Raw genomic sequence first — 17,914 nt, 5'->3', positions numbered from 1 at the left:
CAGTCGGATGGACAAAGTTAACTACTGGAACTTACAATTCCTGAGTAACGCTGAAGGGCGTTCAACATTTCAAACTCGGTGACAGTTGGCATATGTTGGAATACAGAAGTTTTAAAACACTATCAAATTTAATTTTAAATAGTTAATTTTGGATTGTGTTTAGTTTTCTATATCTTACTTTAAACTTTACTTATTCTCACTGTTTCAAATATGGTAAATTATAAAAAGATGAGAGAGAGTTGTAAAAACAAAAGTATTTTAATTTCTTTCATTGGATTATAAGCTTCATGGAAGGACTGTTTCTTTTTAGCATCTGAAAAGTACTCAGGGCACAGCAGAACATTATCAGAACACAGAGTTTTGTCCTGATCAGAAATAATTCTCATGAAGTTTTCTGCAGCAATGACTTAAAGAGTCATTCAAATTTTCTACACTTATGATACTGCCCAAATTTGGATCTAACAAGTCATTTTGAACAAACATTACGAAGTAACCTCCACAAAAATCATACTTAAGCCTTTATTTTGACAGAAAGTGACAGCTGGCTATTATAGAACAGATTTTTTTTTTTGCTTTAGAATAAAAGCAGTTGTCCAGGAAAGTGCATGGAGAGGCAAATCCCTGTATGAACGCAAGGTAAGCTTGTGAAAGCATTACGGAGATTTTAGAGGAGAACAGAACCATTTATGATTAGGAGCACTCTGGCTTACCTGCTTGCCTTAAATCCTTTTAGTTTCTGTACAAAGAACGATTCAAGAACTTCTGCACATTGGTAAAAAGGGGAGTCACTTGGATTGTAGTAACGACAGTTATCAAAAATTTTGGTCATATCTGCCACAAACTCCGTGACCTTTTTGTAGTAACGTTTCAGTATTCTTTCTTCCATGGTGGCAAGGTCTTTAAAAGAAACCAAAGATTATTAAAATGAGACATTCTCATCCTCAGCAGAAGCTCACATGTCAGAATGTGGGAAACAAAGGTCGGCTGCTTTTCCTGGAATGCTGGTTGTGAGGTGGTGACACCAGCAGTTCTCCTTCAGAATAAACACTTATGTATATATACATCGGGTGCAGCTAAATTAAAATGCAAGTATCAGAATGACCTTGGAAAACTTGGGTCTTTGCAAGAAGCTATTTGCTTTTTCTGAAGAAATTAAGAAAAAAAAAAAGTCAGACAATCTAGATTCAGTTATTTGTTCTGTTTTTTTTTCTTTTTTTTTTTTTCTTTACAGCCCTCAGTGAGACCAAGAGTCAGATGTGTACACGAAACAGCCATCTAAACCTTCTGATTATTTTTATTTGAATTCATGGCTTGCTTTGAATGACTTATCAATTTTCATGGGCATATGCACATTACCACATGGCACTGATGGAAGAGATTTCAAGTGCGCGATCGTGCTCTTGTTCTTACTGACTGGACACATTAATGAGAGCGGAATGGTGAAGCAGAGCGCTAATTGTCCTGTTTTAATGCAAATGTAAACTTAAAAGAGGGAGAGGAATGAGAACTGCCAATTATCAATATAGCTATCTAAATGTATAGCGGCACTTTTAGCTGGAAAAACAGTGACCTGCCCTTGCAAAATGCCCTTAAAGTGCTTACTTTGAAATGCCAGTAACGCCAGAACGCGTGAAAACAACGTAGATGGGCCTGGCTGACCTACTGTACTTTACACGCAGAATCAGAGCAAATACACATATTTACTTCTATACTTGCAAGTTAAGTCAGAAAGGGCTAAATGCACTTTTGTTTATGTCATTCAATCATAATATACTTAATTATATTATTTGAGCTTTCCTGATAAGCTTTAGCCCATCAATTATGGAATAGAGTAGTTCAGCATTTTTGTAACAGCACAATACAAAACTTTGGAACAGAAATGGGCACAGTTTCTAAGCAAAGTATTATTTTCAGGCAACATACTACAATTTTGCACTGGATTTCACATTTTATACATCAGACTAGCAGTGTAAGGAGTCAGCCCAAAAGCAGATATGTTAACCCTCAGAAACTTCTAAATATATCAATGAGACATCACATTGTCTCACTTTGCAAAAACTATGTATTCTGCAAAACGTATCTTTAAGACCTCTGGACAGAAATGGTCAGCAGGTAATGAATTTGATATTCAAAAACCCAAATTCATTCATTCAGCCATGCTATTGCTCAGAAACACTTACCCATCGGTTCTTTAATAACACCATAATAATCTGGTGCATCATTGGGATCTACTGGTTCTAAGAACGGCCATGCCATCTTGTGAGCCTGTCAGGAAAACGTAATTACAAAAAAAAGTTAAATTAGCCCCATTTCCTAGCTAAACATTTTCATTATTCTTTTATCTGTTGGGGTCTAGAGTTGAACTGAAGAAGTGCACTGTTACATGAAAACATAACGAGTTCTCATGTGATGACTGGCCAAAGTTTTAAACCTCAGTGTCAAGGACCAAGTAGTTGGTCTTCAAAACAGGAAGCAATGTGAAATTCAGACATCACAGGACACCGCCTAAACAGGCTGCATCGAAAAGTACGTAATGAATTTACTGAGAGTGCTTGGTACTTCACACCTAGAAACAGGCCACTGTTCTCACTTTCGCGTACTCTAACAAATGTCTGTATAATGTAGAACAAGGCAAAATATTATTCTTTGAGTATTTCTGTTACCACACAATTATTTTATCAAAATTCTTGAAAATTCTTTACAGAAAATATATTTGGGAGTGACAGATAAACCAGAAATATACTGTAACAGATGATAATTATGTAATTCTTATTATGAGGATTCCATAATTTACATGCTGATAATGACTTTATGTGAGAACAATACTGAACTCTAATAACTCGGAGATTAAAGTACAGAAATGTAGATCAGAAATCACAGAAAACTAATCTGAGAACAGAACATTGCACCTTTTATATCCTACACAGTTAGGCTACCACTCTGCCTTTTGGTATTCTAAATAAACCTGCTTCCTGTAGAAGCCTTCCACTGAAAAGATTGTTTAGTTTCACTAACTCAGAAGCAGTGATATACTAATTATTGTAAATATTCCTCAGCACAATAATGCCAATCAAGTTTGCAGCTGACAAAAGTATCATTTCTCACAAAAAAAAAAAAAGCTTTGCTATTTCCTATTTTAAAAAGTCTCAAAACAGCTGGAAGAGAAATAAAAACCTACTCCAAGACTGACTAGGTATGCCCTGTGAAGTAAAGCACTTAGCTGTGATCCTTATTCTCACCTGTAAGGAACGTAGAACTCTTCTTAAACCTTCATAATCTTTATCCGTCAGGGGACTGAGTACAGTCATGGCATCTTCTGTGGACTGACATTGCGGACACACATATTCATCAATGAGATCTGCCTCACTTTGTAAAATGCCAACACAGCGCCCGTGATACCAGTTCTGACATCGGTCGCAGCCAATGTAAAATCTGCAAGATCCACAGAAATGTTAGTGGCTTGATGTAGTTAATGCAAAGGTTACATTTAAACACCGCAACCTGCAGTGCCCTGCACACAAACAGATACTTGGCCTGATAAAATACAACAGTGTAACGTGATAATTCAGACTGACAAATTCTAATTACACTATTCAAACTGCTTCTGTATTTACAAACAGGCTAAATTACAGACCATGTTAAAATTAGTTCCTAAATTTCATAATAGGCACTTTCAAGTAATCGAGGTTTCAAAAACCATTTGTCTGCTTTAGAGTTGAAAGGAACAGCAGAATGCCGGAACTCTCCCCCAACCAGTATTCCAAAACAATTCAAGACACATTTTGCACAAACTGGACTACAGCTAGGGCTCTTATTTCACTCCATGCAAACGTTTTGCATATGGAAGCTTCAGTCTTGTAGCTGAATACAGAAGGGGTGTTCTGTGACCCAAAGCCTTACAGTAAGAGATACCAACCATGTACCCCATGCCAGAATTGTACTTTCTATCCACATCAGACTAAAGCACAAAAAATTCCACTAAGTACTCCATTTGTCTTTTAATCTTTCTAATTCTCCCTTGTTAAAAAAGAAAAAAAATCAATCCCAATTTAAAGTACATGGGGGTTTTTTTTTTTAAAAGGAAGAAAAAAAAAAAAAAACAAAACACCAACACATTTTGACCACCCTGAAAACCTCACTTTTCCTAAACATTTACTGTATAGAAACATTTTGCAGAGGAAGACAATTACCGAAAAGCAATTTGCATTACGAATGAACACAACATATGCAAAATAACTTCTTTTTTCTTTGCAAGGAACAGGTAACCACAGTCAGAGCAGTTTGCTACCTAGACATTAAATAAGAGGTTCTGGTCAGAACTCACTGTGACTCATCATAAGGTGTTCTGCAGATACAGTACAATTCCTCACTGCTGCCCTCTTGTGCCCGTTTACAATCATTACAGATGTACACATCCATTTTCTTAGCCTCCTTCTCTGTGATGCCAACACATTCTCCATGATACCAGTTAGTACAAAGATCACAGCCAATATAGAACCTAAAAGCATTCACAATGAAAATGACAATGTAATTGTCATTTCAAATGGCATGGCACTTTTCCCTGCATTTCTCTCTGATGCACTTTCTTGCTGGCCTACTTTCTTCAATTTTCTGTCTCAGTTTTCCTGCTTCCTAGCATTCTATCCTGACCAACTAACATCTCATGCTGCGGCTATGCTGTCAATAATGTCACTGGGGTCAATTTTAAATTGACAGGTCATTAAAATGCACATCAATACGTAACCAGACTTCGACAAAACTGGGCTAAAAATGTCTATGTCTCCAATGTGTGTGTGAAAAACTGTAAAAGGCACAAAAAGACAAGGCCAAAGGAAAAGATTTACATTTTCAAAACCGTAGCTCAAAAGCCACTGAAACATTTCCTTAAGATTTGAAAATGTAGGTCTCAGTTAATTTAAAAAACAAAAGCAAAGCGCAAACACCAACTAGGAGTTACAAGTATACTACAAAGAACATGCATACCAGCCATGTGTAGGATACATATTGGTATAACATGATATGAAAGAAAACTGGGTCAGGACATGGTTGTCATAATTTTAATTTATTTTTTTTGGGGGGAGGGGTGGTGTGCTGAAAAACAGATATTAAACTACTCAAAATTGCAACAGATTGGAATGTGGACCATTCTTCAGAGAATAACATCTACTCTCAGACACAGCTATGTGACGGAACCAGATGTGGTATGACACAAAGTGAACCAGGTACAGAACCATGGGAATGGGACCTTGCACAGAATGATGTGACAAAACTGTAAAATATTATGCAAGGATGTTTGACATTTTGTGCATGGATATCTCAAAACGTACCTATGACTAGTGACAATCAATCGGATGGGCAAAGTTAGACATCCATTCTCTCTGCCTAAGCAAAAGCAAGCTGACTCAGAACCTTGATCTTCCTAGATTTCAGACACCACCAACCACCTGCCCTGTTCTGCTGTACAAATTACTGCCGTCCCAGTTTCCCAGTCTGCAAGCACCACCCACGGGACACTACACACCAGCAGCAGGACAGTAGCTACTACATGTTCCACAAAACAAGCATCTGTAACTTCTTGGGCCTCTGCATACATGCTGGATACTAAGATCCTGCCTTTTCTCTTAATTTTCAGTCAGACAAATCCTAAAAAAAAAAATTAATAATAATAATAATAATAAAAAAATCACACAACCCAGCCTTCCCTAAAGAACGGACAGATCTAGCTCCTTCTGACAACTACCAACAAGATTCAGCCTGTGTCCTCTTTCCCAGAGGGACTGTGTCTGCTCCTGGTGATCTGGAAGCACATGTGTCTGGGTGTAGATGCTAAACCTTGCCACTAGGATGTGGAACAGGAGTCACGTTATGCTTTAACAAGTAGGCTGGAATCTAAGTAGGAATCTTAGAAGGATACCCTTCCTGATCATCCTTGAAAACAGCACGACCAAATCCCTACAACCGTGGAGTATCACGAATGACAACTAAACATAAGACATCTGCAACAAGATACAAAACACAGAATGACTTCTGAGGATTTACTACATCCTAAAAAAATGCATAGGGTATTCATAATATACCACAAATTAGCTTTTCAAGCAGCACATCTATCTTTTCTGAAGTAGAAAAGAGACATCAGAAGAGGAGTATCTGATGCCTATATATATATATATGAAAATAAAAAAAATGTTTACCAGAAAACTGTTTGAAAACTTGACTAATCCCCTTCCAAACAGTGAAAGGATAATGTAGTTCAACATCTATCAGTCAGTATGTACAGTAATCATTCGTAAGAAAATAAAATTTAGAATTCACAAAAAGCAAAGCAGCAGAACGGAATCTTATTGCTACTGATACTACTAAGTTACTAATATTTCACTTTCTTGAAGTTTTATTCTGTGCATTAAAGCACAGTTCTGAATTCAGGCTACCAAAATTCACTCCATGACCACATTTTTCACTGGCTTACTCAAATGCTTACTGGAGTTAACGGAAAGAGTCAGTCTGACAATCAAATCCTTTTCCCCAAAGAATTTGTTAATGTAATTTTGGTTTTGTGCCAGCTCTATCACTTACTAAGAAGAGAAGCAGTAATACACAGACCTCGATGAGAACAAGGTATCCTCCTAAGCTAACTGGAGGATAAAGTCTAACACAACATCTTACTTTGAGAGAGGTGACATCCCTTCGCAGTAACAGTGAATTACCAACCAGGGCACTGAAGGTCTGCTATTTCTAGAGCGACGCCAGCACAGAGAGCAGTCCAATCCCCCGTACTGATGTAAGGGTGTAACGGTCAGAGCTACTGAACAACCAAGATGAAAAAAAAAACCATCCCCAAAGACCTCAACTTCATTAAATAAAATTAAAGAAAAAAAAAAAAAAAAGGCAAAAAAAAAAAAAGGCTAGAAGGAACCTCAAGAGATTCTCTATTCCTGGCCCTCAATCTGGAATGAAGAACCATTACTGGAATGAAAGCACTGCTCCACCTCTACAGTTTCTTTCTGTTATCAGCATGTAAACCACCGCCAAATGGCACCAAGTAATACTTTTTGGTATTGTCACTTGTTGAGCAGACATATACTCACTTGGAATTGGCCTGAAGTCCAATTTATTTTACGTACATCTCCACACAGCTCTCAGACGCTAACCATTACTAACTACTGATGTGAGTCACTTCCAGCTTAAGCAGGGACGCCTAACACTGTTCCCCTGCAATCCCTTGAATCTTCCACTCCACCACTTACTAAGTTTCTTCACAAACTTTGTATGCAGCATAAATACTTTCCCTCATTCACAGTGAGAATCAAACTACAGAGAACTGCAGTTTTCACTTTGTCAAATGCTTACATATTCATTTTTTTTATCAACCCCGGGATGCGAATTATAACACGTGGAAACCATTTCTACCTGAAACATTGTCCAAAGTGAACTGCAGTCCAGTAACCTGGAACCCCCTTTACTGGCCACCGACTTACAAAAAAAGTAATTTATTGGAAGACGGTACCAAAGCTATTTCTAAAGAACATCAGCTACTTGTTCACAAGAAACTGCTCAAACCAAGTTGTCACTTGCTTCCGAGGCAGAGGCAAAACGGCAAAAGAAAGAATAATAGAGCGGAGGAAAAAAAGAAAGAAGAGTATGTGCATGTGAGACAGAAAGGTCATACAATGGAAACATGCAAACGAGTAAGAATATAAATCACATACATGAACAGTATAAATAAAGTATGTTAAGAGTTTTGTAACTGCTAGTGGAAAATAGAGACTTTTTTTTATTCCTTGGTGATGACTGCAATAACACCCAATACTCTGTCTCCAGTTCTAGAACTACCTTGCACTAACAGCTAAACACTAAAGCTAAAGCTAGGAACACTCAGTAAAAGGCTACAGCATTCTCTACTCACTTAGACTCGTCATAGGGCGTTTTACAGATGCAGTAAAGCTTTGTGTCCTTCTTTGTTTCCTTTGAGGTAGTAGAAATCATTTTCTTTTTCTTGGACTTGGAAGCTGACAAATCTTTCTCCTCATCTCGCTTTCTCTTCTGGGAGGATACTGGCATTGGGACTGTGGTGGAGGAGGAGGAGGAGGTGACGCTGGCTGCATGTTGCTGTGGTGGTGGTGACGGCAATGGTGGCGGCGGTGGTGGTGCTGCGGCTGCCGCAGCTGCGGCTGCGGCGGCTGCGGCTGCTGCGGCTGCAGCAGCTGCCTGGGCTTTTTCTTTTTCTTTCTTAATTTTACTCAAGTCTCTCCTTAGCTCCTCCTGGAGTATATTAAATGAATAAATAGAGAGGGAAGTACTTCATATGATTATTCCAGGACAAGATGAAAATCTAGACATAAATCCCCATGCTTAACCAAAATAAAATAATTAAATCTATTTAAATATGCAAATTTTTTAACATGCTTCACCTACAATTCACATAACATTAAGGAATGACACTCTTAGTCTACTATGACCCATTGGCTGTAATTTATCAGCAGCTGTTTCAGGAAACAAGGTTATTCCAGTCCAGATGAAAACCAAGAAGCATAAAAGGACATAGATTAGCTTCGCAGAGATCCATGCATCCACAACCAGAACTTCTTCCTGTATGTTTCCCTAAAATCTAGCTGAGCAAACAGATAAATTAAAGATTAACACAGAAATCTTCTTCCCAGGTTAAAATCAAATTAGTCTTTGAGAATAACTGTCCTTACCTGCACTTCAATTTGTAGATCTTTGTCCAGAAGTGCTCTTTTTTTCAGTATTTCAGCTTTCAGCTGTTCTTTATGCTTGAAAAGCAGAGCTGAGAGCTTCGTAGCATTCTGTTTACTACGCTTCTGCTCTACGCTCTCTTCTCGCTTTCGTTTCTTAGCTGCCTGTTTTTCTTCTTTGTCTATCTTATCCAGAATATATTTCATCACTTGGTTGCATACAATCATTCTGGGGAAGAAATAAAGAAAAAGTACGTTGTGCTGAGCTGCATATGTATCCCCAGTTGAGAATGCAGAATCATTTAGTTCTCCAGTTTCCGCAAGTTGCAAGCTAAATTATTACATTTCTTAAGACATACTAGGTAAATTTAGTAACACACACTGCTCCCACTCATTTACTAGAACACCACTGGGAGATAAAGTCCCTAGTTAGGCTCAAGAGGGCCAGTCCCAACTTCACTTAACTGATCTCAGTACTAATTGCTCCTGCCCTTCCCCTATAAAACTCCAAACAAAGCTCAGGCTTCAGTACAAGACAGATATTTTCACTCAATTCCGTTTCCACAAACATGCTTTAAAGAGCTGGATTTCGTTTATTATTACAAAACAAAAGCAAGCTGGAAGCCCGTAACTTCTTCTAAAACATACACTTGCACCCTCCAGTGACCACCCAGTGTTCCTCAGTTTTTGTGTTTTGGCATAAGGACTGACAAATACTTTTCAGTGTATAGAATTCACTATAAAACAGTTCCCAATGTCTTCACTAATGACAACTGAGGATTAATTTGTCATCTGCTTGTTTTACACCCAACTATAAATCTCTTCCTGCTCACTTGTTCTGCAATTTTCATTTATTTTGCTTTATATTTCAATTAGAAAATGAATGTATTTTGGTTCTTTTGAATCTACTTTTCCCTTCTCATTCTATTTCAAACTCACTAGAAAATGAAATGCTTCTCGTTGCCAGAGTGACCGTGAAAAATAACTGCCACAGACGTACAGGCTGAAAGCAAACAACAAAATAGCAACAGCCAAGACAAGTAGCTGCTGCTGTCTCTGTAGTCTTAGGCTCAGACTGTCTCTTGATACACATCTGTATTTTGATGACAGATGTAATATGCCAGTTGCTGTGTAGGGTCATACAATTTTGTTTACTTTGCTCTTTTTACCTGCACTATATCTATTTGGTTTAGTCTGTTTTTTTCACCAACTAAGATACCCAAACCACATTTCTGGAGAAGAAAAAAAAAAAAATCAGTGAGAAGGAAAGACAGCTGTACCATGAACCAAGCTAGTCAGAACTCTTACTTTTTTTTTCGCTTGGACTTCTCTCAGTCTAAATACCAACCTGGCTGTCTGACATCATTAAATGAAAAGTATATGACAATAATCTTATTATTTATGCAATAGTGAACATTAAGTGAGTAGCACTTAGTGATACTATCGGAATCAACTAAGCTTGTACTCCAATTCGATGGCCAAAATTTTATAAGAAAACACTATTCTTTTTCTTAACAGCTGACAACACACAGAATTGTGATTCTCCAACTGAAGCAACTGCATGAGTGAAAAGGAGTCAAAATAACCCAAGACAAATGACAAACACTCCAAATTTGTGTTTAGCGGCTTCAAGAATAAAAATCTCCTAGTTTGTCAAATATCACTCTTCAAACTCTTAAATTCCTTCTGCAGAGTGTGATGTACAGTGGACAAGAACGGAAATAAACTGCCATGATAAAGGACAAACAAAACCCAGGCTTTTCTGCAACAGAACCATTAATTCTCCATTCTGTATTCCTTTAAGGATCGTTTTTACCTTGAATTTAAAAAACTGTGGCCAGCTCCAAACACATGTAATACAACATTTCACTTTAAAAACATACAATCAAAATAAAATTGAGAATATACAAGATTCAATTGCTTAAAGTTAAGAACATCATTATGAAAGTTTCTTTCAGGTGTTACTTTAACCAATTTTAAAATAGCAACATTTCTTTAAGCAGGTTTTTACAAAACAGTGTTTTATTATACCGCCATTAAAAGATGTTATAAATGTAAAACTTTCACATCTAAAGATGCACTATGATGCATATTCACCTCTGATTTTCTTCCCTCTCAGCTGGAGTCAGTGTCTTCTTCTGTTTCAAGTGTTCTATGACAGCATTCTGTTTCATAACCACCTGTGGGATGATACAGAATCCAAAATAAAATATGAAAACTTTAGCCAGTATTGCATAATAATATTACTGGGAGAACCAGGACATTTTCTAAGTTAAAGAAAAAGTTAAAGTGTTATTTACTTCAGTAAGTGACAAAATAAAACTGATTTTATCAGGGGAGCAGTGCTTGTTTAAAGCAGTTATTTGAAAATTGAAAATGAAATTGAAAATTACCACCACCTCCACCCCCCACACAGAGTAGGATATTTTGCTTATGTCAAGTTTAAACCTAGGGACTAAATGTCAATTGACCGTATTTCTTCAGTGACTGGTAGTTTTATTTAAAAAATGGTAAGAGTCTATTTATATATAGATGTATTTTTTTAAGCCTCGCAGCCATCCAACAGTATTACATTTCAGATACCTCTTTGAAACCTCAGTTTCCTACAGCAGGCAATGACAGAACTGTACATGTGTTCTGAACATCAGCTCTCCTACCTATAATCTGTCTTTCCTGAACTGAGAATAAAGATATTTGTCCCAGCAGCTAGTGGTAAGTTGAATGAAGGTGCCAGAAAACTGCAAACATGGTACAACTGACTTGATGTCCTGAATTAACTTAGAATACTTAATTAAATGGCCAAAAGCAATCGTGCACTAACCTTGAAAGAATCAAATTAACTGCCTATCAAATGTATTAACATTGTTAACAAGAACAGGCATTTAAAATGAAATTTGTTTCATTCATTAAGTTTTAATTTCCTTCTGTTAACTTTACCTGTTTCTGGATAATGTCACTTTGATTAGAAGCCTGAAGGGTGTGCTCACGTTTAATTTCTATCTGTTGCTGCTTTTTCTTCTGTTGCTGCTCCCTGAGCTGCTGAACTCTCTGCAGCTGCTCCTGAACACTAGCTGCTTGAACTGTTACCACATTCTGAATCTGGTGAGCCTGTACTGGGCTAGTTTGTTGGATCTGAATAGGTAACTGAAGCTTGATCTGCTGGGGCACACTGCCTTGTTGGGCTTGTATCTGAGCCACAACATGTGACTGAAGCTGAGAGAGAACTTGGACTTGTTGCTGAAGCTGAGGCACTGTAATAACTTTTGTTGGAGGCTGCTGAAGTTGCAGCTGAGGACGAGTTGGGGATTGCACAGGAACCTGATTTAAACTTTGAGTAGTTGGAAGGGTTGAGACCGAAGTCTGAACCTGAGGTTGTGATTGCTGCAGCTGAGCTTGAATTTGTATGGGAGCATGGGGCTGCATCTGAATCTGTTGTTGGGTTGTAGTCTGCACCTGAGCTGGTTGCTGAGGCTGGACTTGGGACTGGCCTTGTGGAAGGACTGCAGTCTGCGGCTGACTCTGGACTTGCACTGGAGATTGCCCTTGAGCCTGGGTCTGTGCTGGAGACTGAGCTGGAGATTTAGATGACTGTGCTTCAGGTGTGACTGGAGAGTCAACAGATGCTGGAGTCTGAGATTCAGGCTGGGTCTGGGTTTCAGGCTGAAGTGCTGGCTGAGGTGCCTGTGGCTGGGCCAGCGGCGCAGGCTGAGTACTCTGATTCTGCACTTGAGGCTGGGCTTGGTTCTGACTCTGAGGCTGTGGCTGAACTGGCGGCAGCACTGATGTTGCCTGTGCCTGTAGAGCTTGCTTCTGTTCCCCTGTAGCTGTGACAGATAGAAACAAGTATTCCATTTATTTCAAATAACATGTCTGAGCCCTACTAATTTGAACCTTTTAGAACTACTGTAAAGCTTTATGCAGAAATTAAGAGACTTCTAAGCTTATAATACACTTCCAACAAATTTACTGTAGTAACAGACCATCTCCAACTGCATAAAAACTCCCATGCAACTGAAACTGAAGCTTTTTTCCTGCGAAACAGAACAATGCTTACCTGAGGTTGAAGTAGAAACTGTTGTTGTAGTTGTGCTAGCTGTAGTAGCAGCTGCTGGTAGTGGGGTGAAAAGAAATCTCTGAATTGTACCATTTGGCATCGCTGCTTGCATAAGCTGTTGTCCTGGACCAGGTATTACAGTCACACCCTGAGGGATTAATTGTAGTTGACCAGTAGTTTGACCTTGTCCCTGAATTACCACAGTTAATCCTTGACTGCCGCCCTAAAAAAAAAGTTAATATTGATGTATTAGTGATACCATTCTTAGACAGACTTTGCTGAAAATCAAAAGAGCTAGGGTTTTGAATATCAGAATTCAATACTTTTACCATACCGTATTCCTAAAATCCCAAATTAGCATCTGAGATAATGAAATACCAAAATACTCTTTCAACAATTCTATCATGAACAGATTACTGGGTTGAAGTTAGTTACACATATTTATGTGTACTCTAGTCAGAAAGCAGCTGCAGTGGAACATCTTTGTTCCTAGAATTTACAAGCAATACAAAGCATGGATAATTTTAGACATACTATTAATTACTTTCTCAAGAATCTCAAGTTTGTGTAAAAGTTCTCTGCACTGAAAACATTTCTTAACCATGTGCCAGATCCTACCCAGCTGTGAGCTTTCACGACTGACTGTTCAGTCTGTAAGGTATTGTGAATTTCTGTTGTTTAAGCTAACACTTAAGCAGCTCATGACATCACTTTCAACTCAGTGATGGAGAAGGTAGGGTATTTCCCAATACCCAGATGCAGAACTCCACATTTTGTGAACCCGCAGAACAGAGTAAGTTCCCTACAAAAATCCTTCTTAGTCTTTTGGTGTGGAAATGAACTCTGAGTCTTGTTTCATATATAAAAATCTTATCTGGCAACAAGCAGCCTCTACATTACAATCATTTTTATACATTACTCATAATTTGAAGAAGAGGTATTGTGGTAACTCACAGAAGTCTATTTTTACCCTACGCTTGACTGAATTTATTTTTTGCCAACAGACCTTCATGATCTGAGCAGAAGCTGCAAGAACTTTTTCCTTCTCCAGTTGCAGATACTGTAATTTTCCCTGTGAGACTCTGGATAATATGAATGAAAACTAAATCTTTACACAAAATCAAAAACAAGGAACATTACGTTCCACAAAACAGGCCATATAAAATAATTATGCCCCTTACTGCTATTAATGCAAAGACTTTTTTCCATACTGCTAAATTTTCCTGATGCTAGTTACATTTCTGGGGGAACACAATACAAAGAGATATTTAAAACTTCACATGTACTATTTAAGCTTCTTTCAGCTCGTTATTATGCTATTGGTCATACTAAATGAAGGCTGAAACATAAATTTATGAGCAAATACACTGCACTGCTGAAATCCCTACGCTTGATAAGATCTATCATAAATATTAGCACATTTTCATACCCAGAGGCTGTAAAATATTTTACCTGTCCTTGTGTTAGTTGCGTGAGTTGGGCCATAGTAAGTTTTACTTGTCCCTGCTGAGGGCGAGGGGGCTGCGCTGTGGTTTGTGGCTGTATTTGCTGAGGCGGTGTGACAGGACTTGTGACGGTCTTCTGACCAGCACTGGAAGAAGCTGTGCTGGTACTAGAAACTGCTGTTGAGACAGGCTGACCCCTGATTATTTGAGTCACCACTTGCTGTGTCTGACCTGTAAGGGAATAATTCGTGCTAAGAATCATGTTTCCAATATTTTAACCATTAGCACAGCAAACCCCCCCAAGTCACAACAACTTGCAACAGTGTACAATCACACAAGTGAAGCAAACACTGCAGTTCGCACATAAGTTTTCTTTACAAACCATTTGTCTGTGTGGTTGACTGAAAAAGTCTGCAAAACGCTTTCTATTTTAATTCAATTCATGTACTTACGGAGTACTTCAAACACTTAGCTTGCCTTTAAAAAAAAAAAGCAACGCTTTCTCAATGCACATTTATTCTAAACTTCTTTGTTTTCAAATGAATGGACTTAAAAAGAAGTCCTAGATTTCCCAGTGCCCAGGATGAACAACACTTACAAAACCTGCAACCGACACACTCAAAAGCCAGAAGAGGCACTTGTTAGAGGTCAAGCATCAAGATGAGGTATTTTTGCATTGGGACATATGATACAGAAAGTATTTATGAAGAAACAAACCATGGATTTCACACTGGAAAATTAAATATTAAAATGAACCTACTGGCTGGAAGAATACCTTGTTGCACCACTAGAGGTGTTCGGATGATGGTCTTTCCAAGTGTTGACTGCTGAAGTGGTGTTCGTATGACTGTCATACCAGGGCGCAGTGGTGTCCCTTGCACTACCTACATACACCAAAACGGAGAGCACACGTAAAGTTGTGAATAAAGTCACTGGGATATGCCCTGAAGTTTTGTTTGTTTGTTTTTAAATATAGTAAGAAATGACAAGATGCAAACAGATCCAGTATTTTTTCATCTATGCATACACCACTAAGGCATACCAAGCTCTAACATATTCGTTTTTCCAATTGGAGAGAATTGCTGTACCTCCTTGGAATAAAGGATCCATAAATACTATTGCTGAAATGAGCCAAAAACATTGAAAAGTGACTAGGCAGAATTTTTAATATCCCATATTTTTTTTTGCACTACATAACCAGAAAAAAAAAAATCTTACTTGTGAAGTGCTTGTTGTTCCTAACGTCCCTGTGGTATTTGGCCTAATGGTTACAGTTGCTGTCCTTGGCTGGAATGAAGTAAATGTTTGACTTGCACCTGTAGTTGATGGAATGATACCCAACACCTTTTGCTGAACTTGAACAACACCTAATTAAAGAAAAAATGAGAATTCATTAATAACATAATTGGCTGCAAAAGAAGTAAATGCAACTCCAGGGTGGCATTTAGAAATCAGTCTCCAGGTTTCTAGAATACCTTTGAGTCTTTCAACATTTCTTGGGAGAAGCTTTGTCATATTGTAAAAAGAAGCAGTATTATACGTTGCCAATTGTCCAACTACATCTTAAGTTAAGAAATAGGTATTTTAGAAGATTAAGGAAAGAGTGAATCTTCACAAAGATCAGTTTGATGGTAACTGCAAATAAGTCCTTGCATCAACATGGTGCCACAAATTAGTATTATACAACCATTAAAAGCTATAATCCAATTAATTTAAAATGTAGGAGACCAGTTTAAACACCTTTCACCTACAAGCTCATGGTGCTGAAGAAAATGGGTAATGCTATTCGTGTCACCTAAGAAATTTCAACACAAAACTAGCAGCCTTCGTGACTTCCTCAAATGCTAAGTATAACGGAGACAGAATTGAGCTTTTCTGTTCAATACACATTCACAAATCTCAAAGTCCTCTTCTTACAGCAAGAAGAAAAAAAGCTAATCTTAGCTTAGAATCAAACTCTTGCTCATCAGTGAAGAGCAGATGCAGGCATTAATAACTAAGAACAGCAGCTTTTTTTTTGTGAAGAAAGTTGTTTTGTTGATGTATAATTTAGATAATGAATAAAAAGCATGCTTCATTCCACGATATAAAAATAAAGCTTCTAATTTTGCACTATGAAATGTAGACTGATTTATAGGCAAAGAACTTGCATTTCTCCCCTAAAGACAAAAATATGCAATACAGGGGGAACAAGCTCTAGAAACTTGTATATACATACATATTTTTTCCCCCTTCAAGTCACAGTTCATTTCCCTGGGAAAATACTGTCAATGGAGAATTAATCAGCAAGCTGGAATACATTTTTAATTCAGTTCCCTTTCCCCTACCTCCTTGAGTTGATGGCACATTGACGGCAACAATCTTGCTGTTTGCAGGGAGTGGCAGCTTAGTTATCACTTTCCCTGCCATCGTTACTGGACTGCCTGAGATCTGGAAGGTCTGCCCTGTGCTGGCAATGGTTGTGGCCGAAGTGGCAGCTGTGCTAGTGGCTATTGAGGCACACAGAACAGTCAGTTTTAGAGCAGAATAATTAGTCAATGAAATGACTATTTTCAAGTATGAAACAGCAAACTACAGGATGGTTTTAACAACAGTTTTTGAATGCGTCATATTTTCTTTGGTAAAGATTCTTTTTTGGAAACAGTACGTTACAGCACAGAATGCTTTAATTATCAATTATTACCAGTACAACAACTGTCAGTAATAAATGAGACAGGCCAGAAATAAGATTACCTTGCAAGTCTGAACAAAGGAAAACTAGACAAGTATTATCTCAGAAGTGCCCTGCTGACTTAGCAAGAGAGTTAAGAGCAAAGGTAACAAGAAATGTAATAATGCTACACATTCTGGAGAAGATGCAGGTGCTGTGCTGGAGTTCATCCTATTTACATGTTCTTCCCATGACAAATGGCTGCTTACCTGTTGAAGATTGGCCTTGTTTAACCCAAGTAGCAAAAGTCTGATGGAAATTCTTGTTCTGTTGGAATGTTACTGTAGCTGGAGAACCCACTTTTGTAGTAAGTACTACTTTTGTTCCAGTGGGGACTGGGCCTGCTAAAGGGCCCACCACAACTTTCTGTGGCGTTGACACAGTAGTTGCAGTGCTGCTGGCTGTAGTGACTGCGGGGGCCACACCCGCTGCAGGTATCTGCTTCTGCTGTTCCAGCCGTTTCTACAGAATTTAGAAAAAAAAAAAAAAGAGGGGATAATTAGCATTTCCAGATTTTGTAAAACAAATGCTGTCTCTTCCCAGTATTGAAAAATAGGATTTTAGTTCAAGGTGTAAAAGACTGAAGAATAGGCTGCTTGTGTACCCTACAGCACAAGACTCCTTGACCTGCAGAGCTACAACTCCGCTGACAGTACACAGCCAGAAATTTGTTTACAGCATCTTTAAAATCTGTATCATTCTACTTCACAATTAAGAATGTAATTTTTTAAATTATTCTTTTAACTGTAAATTCAGTTTGCAGCTTGCTTAAAAAAGTAGGTTCAAAATCCCTTACCTTACCCAGCAACCTTCTGTGCTGTAACCGTCAAGAAGGCACATTTAATTTAGTGTGCTACTTTGTGAAGGGGTAGTGTCAGTAAGCTCTTAAAATTCCAACTAATCTAACATTCTTCCTTCTGTTACTGGAATTATCTCTGTTATTTATTAATTTAAATTTCAATATTCGGTTAGCATTATATTGCAATAATGCCCACAAATCAGAAACACTCAT

General features: G+C 38.0%; 1 protein-coding gene across 14 annotated transcripts in view; it reads right to left on the bottom strand.

The window, feature by feature from the left end:
* BPTF (bromodomain PHD finger transcription factor) overlaps positions 1 to 17,914 on the bottom strand; it is a 59,874-nt gene that overhangs the window by 2,005 nt on the left and 39,955 nt on the right. For 7 of the 14 annotated variants that reach the window (XM_086762626.1, XM_086762630.1, XM_086762629.1 and 4 more), the window contains 14 exons: positions 17,112 to 17,364; positions 16,520 to 16,681; positions 15,411 to 15,559; positions 14,953 to 15,076; positions 14,200 to 14,423; positions 12,748 to 12,970; positions 11,631 to 12,517; positions 10,791 to 10,873; positions 8,697 to 8,922; positions 7,904 to 8,259; positions 4,325 to 4,498; positions 3,240 to 3,432; positions 2,181 to 2,265; positions 711 to 897 (listed from right to left, as the gene is read on the bottom strand). In XM_086762626.1, the coding sequence (XP_086618752.1) occupies positions 711 to 897; positions 2,181 to 2,265; positions 3,240 to 3,432; positions 4,325 to 4,498; positions 7,904 to 8,259; positions 8,697 to 8,922; positions 10,791 to 10,873; positions 11,631 to 12,517; positions 12,748 to 12,970; positions 14,200 to 14,423; positions 14,953 to 15,076; positions 15,411 to 15,559; positions 16,520 to 16,681; positions 17,112 to 17,364 (3,326 nt within the window). The remainder of the gene's footprint in view (positions 1 to 710; positions 898 to 2,180; positions 2,266 to 3,239; positions 3,433 to 4,324; positions 4,499 to 7,903; positions 8,260 to 8,696; positions 8,923 to 10,790; positions 10,874 to 11,630; positions 12,518 to 12,747; positions 12,971 to 14,199; positions 14,424 to 14,952; positions 15,077 to 15,410; positions 15,560 to 16,519; positions 16,682 to 17,111; positions 17,365 to 17,914) is intronic. The other 7 variants (XM_086762627.1, XM_086762631.1, XM_086762637.1 and 4 more) reach the window with 6 other exon arrangements.

This window comes from Chlamydotis macqueenii, chromosome 18 (assembly GCF_036417535.1).
Source record: "Chlamydotis macqueenii isolate bChlMac1 chromosome 18, bChlMac1.mat, whole genome shotgun sequence".
Lineage (NCBI taxonomy): Eukaryota > Metazoa > Chordata > Aves > Otidiformes > Otididae > Chlamydotis > Chlamydotis macqueenii.
The sequence above is the reverse complement of the archived record's forward strand: the minus strand, read 5'-3'. Positions and strand labels throughout refer to the sequence as shown.